Source organism: Phaethon aethereus, assembly GCF_964289735.1.
Source record: "Phaethon aethereus genome assembly, chromosome: 1".
Lineage (NCBI taxonomy): Eukaryota > Metazoa > Chordata > Aves > Phaethontiformes > Phaethontidae > Phaethon > Phaethon aethereus.
In genome coordinates, this window is record NC_138575.1 from 23,077,433 (window position 1) to 23,083,951 (window position 6,519).

Here is a 6,519-nt window from a genome sequence, read left to right on the forward strand (position 1 = left end):
GCTACACACAAGTACAGTAAATAACTGATGTTGGTCAAAATATCAAAATACTTTTGAAGTTTGAAAGAGTTATGTTCTTGTCATTCTAGATCAATGTTATAAATAGTCCTTGTTTCATAACAAGGGTCTAATCTTACCACCCTGTTAATCCTAAATCTCTGTCCAAACATCAGAGCTATTGTTTCTACAGCTGCCACACAGTTTGCTCTTATACTTAATTTGGTATGTTTCTGAATTGATCAAATAACCAGTGATGCTGAAATTGAGATTAGCTTTCTGTAAAAGATGGGATCGGCTTTTATTAAAGTATACCATTTTGATGAGTGACTTTATGGTGAAGAGGATGCGAGAAAACAAATATTTATTCCAGCAAGGGGGTAGATGGTGCTGTCTGGTGTAGCATTTTCCAGTTACAGTCCTTCTGACCATCCAGAACAAAATTAACATTGAATCTAGATAATTTTAAAAACTAAATTAAAATTTGGTCACTGAGCACAAAGAGTTCAAGACAACTGAAACAGCTACTGGGAATCTGCTAATCTAGGAATTTAATTAGAGAAGCATGACATTTCTTCCACCCCTCTACAAAAGTTAATGTTGTTAATTATTATTCTAGGAACTGTCAATAAACATTCAACTAAAACTCACAGCCAGTCCATGAAATCTTCGGTGATATAAGTATACTTAACATTCACGTGGTCATTGCCAAGGTTTATCCTATTTCAGCGAGCGTAGGCCAAGAGTGGGGAGTGATGCTTTACATTTTGAGTTACTCATTACATTAAGTTGATGCCCTGAGATTCAGGCCTGGCCACCACAGAAACAGGCATTGCTATGCTTAAATCTTGGTCTTATAATTGCTATTTTGACATTCCTAGCAACTTAAAAACACAACAAATCCACTGAAGTGAATATCTACAGAAGGTTTTTGGTTGAATGTGTTTTAACAGCACCCTTCATTCTGACTGACTGTGATGTGTCGTATAAAGTAATCAGGGTCACGGTCAGAAATAATTTTAGCAATCAGTGGAGCAAAAAAAAAGAGCAATGCCATTGTCTTGGAACATTTCAGAACTTATTAATTCCAATAAAGAAGACCTTTATAATAAACCCAGTGCAACTCCATGTCCCTTTCCCACTCCACAATGCCTGGTTTATTGCTGCTTTAATGAATTCAGAACCCTCTGAATTAAAAAAAAAACAACACAATAGGCTTCTGTCTTTACATTTCAGTGTACACTTCACATGGTTCAACTAAGTGCAAGTGAAATGGAGACATACAGAAATACAAATATTGAACTGGATTTGAAACAGTGACCTGTTTTGCTCGTAGCACTTGCTAAACTTTATTTCTGAAGTACCATTTCCCATACAAACTATACTTTTTGCCCATTGTTAAAACTGTATAACATGACATTGATTTCCAGAAAATAACAGGAGTTCCACTACTGCATAACTCCAAAAAAAGTGGTGTTAATACAGGGACATTTACAAACCAAAAATTAAAAATTTTATTATGTAAAACAATAAAAAATAAACATCAGTGCTACAAATATTAAGCATTGTTTTTTCTATAAAGAGAGATTCCCAACACATTTCCAGAGTTCATCTATGCAGATGAATAGTCAAATAACCAAGAAGCCCGTTTACATTGCACTCCACCTGGAACGTGATTATCATAGTTACATAGCCACCTAATATCTCAAAAAAGGGATAGTTAAGATAAAGCCACAGCTAACACCCAGGCACAACACCACTGTCAATTCAGAATCCCTGCAGACTAGAATTGCTCTCCAAGAAGGAAAACCCAGCTCCTCTTTTTATACTTTTGATCTTGTGAGCTTTGGTTGAGAGAACTGATCCTGAGGAAATTATTTCCATGAGAAAGGATAATTTTTATAAATTTCGTAAAATCAGTTTGTGTGCCTGGACTCCAGTGAGTGCTGGATACTCTCTCCTGGTCCTTGTAGTTTTTTGCTTGTAAATACCATTCTGGATTCAGCAGTCCCCATCTGAAACTTCATTTAAAGACTATTTTGCTCATCTGGAGAATAAAACGTCACTTTTCCATGGAAACACCTATTATTTACATTGTTTTGATTCGTTTTTTTTTTTACATTCTCAACTACCATCAAACTTGTGCAATGGTTAATTTAAGTTGGGGGAATTCCCTTTACGTTCCCAGCTCAGGACAAGACTGCACCTTCATGAGGCCGGTCCAGCAAGTCAAGGGCTGTTACTAGCAGGCCAAACGGCAGCACTGTCCCCAGGTCAGAAATAGTTACAAGCCTGCAGGTGGAACAAATTCACCATAGAATTGAACAATCCCTCTCCCAGAAAAAGACGACTGGTGGGAGAAAAAAAAAAAAAGAGGGGCTTTACTATCAGAAAAGACAGGGAAGTGGTAGCATTTCCAGGTATTTTTAAATGGTATAAAACAGTAAAAGCAGTAAAGATACCTGAAATCAGAATCTTTCCAAGTGAATAGAGGTTTTGCCCTGGTTTCACCCCCAGGAGCATTGTCAAACAAAATCCAAGAAGCTTATTTTCAGCGGGGGGGAAAGCACAGAAATACCAAGGCAGGGTTCTTCTAGATGTAGAAACAGTGAGGAATTAAACAGCGGGAGGAGAGTTAGCTCTGCATTTGATCTGGTTTTCCCCATGGAGAGGTGGCGATGGGTTTGCTCTCCCTCTGCCTGCCTGCCTCACCAGGGTGGGACGGAGGCTCTGCCTGGCCTCTCCTTGCAGCCAAGCAGTCGCTCTTCGGTGGGAGGAAAAGAGAAAGCCAGAAATGTAGTCAAAAGTGGTAAAGGCAGAGCTTCACTACTAATCCCCTTTCCCCTAAGGGTACTCCACTCCTCCCATGAAGCCATTGGTCATCTTCTTCGTGCAAGATTTCCTGTCCTGCCTCCTAAAACACACCACATCCTGGAGTTCCTTTGTAGTTCTTTGCTCTTTTCTGAAATCCTCCCTCCCCAGTTTGCTAGGTAAGGGGGGTATTCAGTGTATCTTTGTGCTGTGGGGCAGTGAAACATGTAAAAGTCCAGTTCACAGGTTTTAAGGAAGTGGGAAGAAGCAGGGGTGAAGCTCTGAAAATTCAAGACCCTCTAAAGTGCAAGGCTTGCTTTTCCTAAAGCTCCAAATGCACAGCCAGAACTGTTGGGAAAAACAAAATCCTGTAGATTTACGCTGCTGTCTGTCCCGCACACACCCAGGGCTACACAGCAAGCCTCGGGGTCCTCTGTTTACTCTCAGGTTGTACAGGGCTGGCTTCAAAAGCGTAGGTGGGGGCACACTTCAGAGACAGATCCTTTGAAAAAGGAAAAATGTAGAAGAGTCTGGTTTTTAAAAACCCTTCAATAAAACAGTCTGGTCCGCTCACCTTGAAGTTAACAGCAAAAGTCCAAAAGAAACTTCCAAAGTGCCCTTCCCTCCCCCTGCCACCCCTAGTCAGGTCTGATCCCACGGCTTCTGCCATCCTCTTCTATGCCACGGACCCAGGTTTAAGGTCTTCTCAGCCCTGCAAAGACAGAAGCAGCGAAGCACTGGCTAAGAGGACAGGCACACTGACGGAGGGAGTAGTAGCACTTCGAGCTGCAGCTCCACCTCTAGACAGAGATCAGCGTCGGAAACACCGCAGTGGGAAAAGCACCCATGGCAGCCGGATACACAATGAAGGTAGGAAATCTTTGCGGCAGTGGGGTGCACGCTGCTGGGCAGTCCCTCAAGAAGCCCCTGATGGCAGCTGCTAGCATGGCCGCCTGGGTGTCCCCAGACCTGACCTGCCCCTTGTGTACTCCAGCAGTTTTACAGTAACATCATTTTCCAGTCTCACGAGAACACTCACCCAGTGTAAATGCTGAGAGGCACCTCTCTTGCTCTCCCAGGCCCTCTCCTCTTCCCTGGCTCCCATATTGGTGCTTCGGGATGTTCACACCACCCAGAAAACCGCTCAGCCTTGACCCAGGTGTGATGCCTGTCCATGCTGACACCACCCTGCAGAAGTGGCCCAGAGGCTCCAGGGGGGCAGTGGGGACCTGCTGCCCTGCAGGGGACACAGCCAGGCCAGGAGGCACCTTCCCAGCTCCGAGGGGCTGTGGATGCCAGTAGCGTTGATGCATCTGACACAGGCTCCAGAGGAGGAACAGAGTCTGGAGAAGAAAGCTCAGGTGGAAGTGGGGAATATGAAGGGAAGGTTTTCCCAGTGGGGTGCACCTGGGTCTGGGGGTAAGAAGGAGCTGGAAGGGATAAGGGGCAGGGCTGGGGGGTCTCAGCATGGGGTGGCGATGCCCAGGAGGTGGGTAGGGATGCGGGCAGCCAGCAGGCAGGCCAGCACAATGCCGATGAGCTGCAGCAGTGCCAGCCCCAGGGCAGCCGTGGCAACGTAAAACATGTTACTGCTGACAAAGGCCGACACCTTGCTGAAGCAACCATCGCGGTGCAGCCCACGTGCGTTGGGTGGGCTGCGCTGGCAGCCCCGGCGGGCCCGGCAGCAGCTGAGGGGCACCGAGCCGTTCTCTTCCAGTCCCCAGGGCGAGGTGAGCCAGTCGCGGTAGCTCTCCACACCACAGCAGGACAAGGCGCGCTGCAAAGCATCCAGGGCATCCGCCATGCCCTCATCCTCTCCATAGGTGAGCAGGGCTTGGCGTAGCCCTTCCCGGAAACCCTGCGCAACGTTCTGGCGGTAGAGGAGCGCTGAGAGCCCCGCCGTCAGCCCGGCCGCCAGCACAGTGGTCAGGAAGGCGCTGTAAGCACGCAGGAGGCCCCGGTGCTCGGTGGCGGCACCAAAGCAGCCCAGGAAGCCCCAGATAATGACGGCGGCACCGGTGGCCAAGAGGATGGCAGGAGCGCTGGGGTAGTCGTTGGCCGACAGTGCCAGGTAGCTCCCCAGGGACACCTTGGCCCAGAGGCCGATGATGAGCATGGTCAGCCCTGCTGCCCAGAAGATGAAGCTGAAGGCCATGAGGGACAGCTTGAGCATGGTCATGGTGCCCTCAGGCCCTGGCAGCCCGCGGCGGTGGCAGGCAGGCTGCGCGGTCGCGGTGAGGGGGTGCCGAGGCCGTCGGTGCCACCGGGCGTGGAGGAGAGGGCGCCTTGGCGGTGTTCGGGCGCGGTCCGACGGCTCTCCCGGGCGGCCCTCGGTGCGGGGCCAAGCGGCCGCTGCGAGTCGCAAAGCTTCTTCCGCCCCGTCCCCTTTTTCAGCGCCCGGCGCGGGGGCGCGGCCGGCGGCGGCGCTCGTCGGCGCTGCGGAGCTCGGCGGGCGGGCCGGCCGGGCCGCGCCGGGGGTCCCCTCCCCTCTCCCCGTGCCGTCCTCCTTTAAACCAGCGGCCGCCTCACCTCGGTGCAGGTCCCGCAACCGGCGGTGGCCGGCGGGAGAGGCGCGTACGCGCCCCTCGGGTCTCCTTTCCGAGGGTTGCGGTGCGGTAACGGGGGGAGGGTGTGCGAGCCGGCCCGCCGCTGAAAAGCAAGCTGGAAGCTGGAAACTAGCATTTGCTGGAATATGCTGCGGCCCAGGCTTACCCTGGGCAAGGGACTAAACTTCTTGTAAACATTAGGAGTAGCACCTAACAAACCCACAAATAATCCACAGGAAGCATGAGAAGTCTATTAAATGCGAGGTTTTGTTTCTATTTCTTATACTGCATCAAGCTGTGCCATTAGGACACTTTCTAGAAACAGGCATAAATGCGTACCTGGATATTAACTAACTACACGGTCAGTCACTCAGTCAGCCTTGATTTTTCCCAGCTGGAAACTATTTTCCAAGTGGCCTGTCTCTGTTAAATATTCACTTGATTTACCCAGTGGTAACACTGAGCCATAGAGAAGGCATTAAATGGCCGTGCAGGAATGTCCATGGACAGATTCTGCTATATAACAAGTGGCCCAGAAAGGTCTGATATGAGATCCCACCACCCGTGGCACCTCATTGGCAAAAGATAAGGTACTGCTACAAGCCAGGTAAATAAAAGATGAAAAGGAAGCCATAAATGAGGTAGGATCTCAGGCAGAGGTAGAATTAGCATCCCTAGTGGTAATTCATTCCTTAGTGAGTCTGACCACACTAAGCGACCGATTTCTCTTTGGCATTTCTCAACAACACCACATGAGGTATGTTGTACCCTTCGGTTCAAGAGTTTGTACCATCTTCATTACTATGGGTCTTTGCACTGAATACAGAAATTACTCAAAGGCATTGTGAGACACAGAGTTGACTTTCATGTCTTCAGGTACTCAAAGAATTAATTTTGTTATATGCTAATATATGATCAGACTTCTAGAAAATGTTTATATTTTTTAAAATGTTTTAGTAAAATGTTTATTATTACAGTTTCATTAGTTGGTGAAAGATCTTTAGCCTGTGCAGTTTACTGGATCACTGTGCACTTCAAACTGTCAGTTGGGTTTTTTTCTGTAATTCCTCATCCTAGGACAATACTGCTCTCGTTTCAATTTCCACTGATATAACTTTGACTGAAATTGGGGTTTTTAGTTTGTGTATGAAATACTTATACCAGA

General features: G+C 47.8%; 1 protein-coding gene across 1 annotated transcript; it reads right to left on the reverse strand.

Annotated features, from left to right (window-relative positions):
- Positions 1-4,270: 4,270 nt before the first annotated feature.
- Positions 4,271-4,987, reverse strand: LOC309416766 (tetraspanin-7-like; the record flags this gene model as incomplete). The annotated part of the gene is made up of 1 exon (XM_082014126.1): positions 4,271-4,987. The coding sequence occupies one exon, from the start codon at positions 4,985-4,987 to the stop codon at positions 4,271-4,273; it is 717 nt and encodes a 238-aa protein (XP_081870252.1).
- Between the last annotated feature and the right edge of the window lie 1,532 nt (positions 4,988-6,519).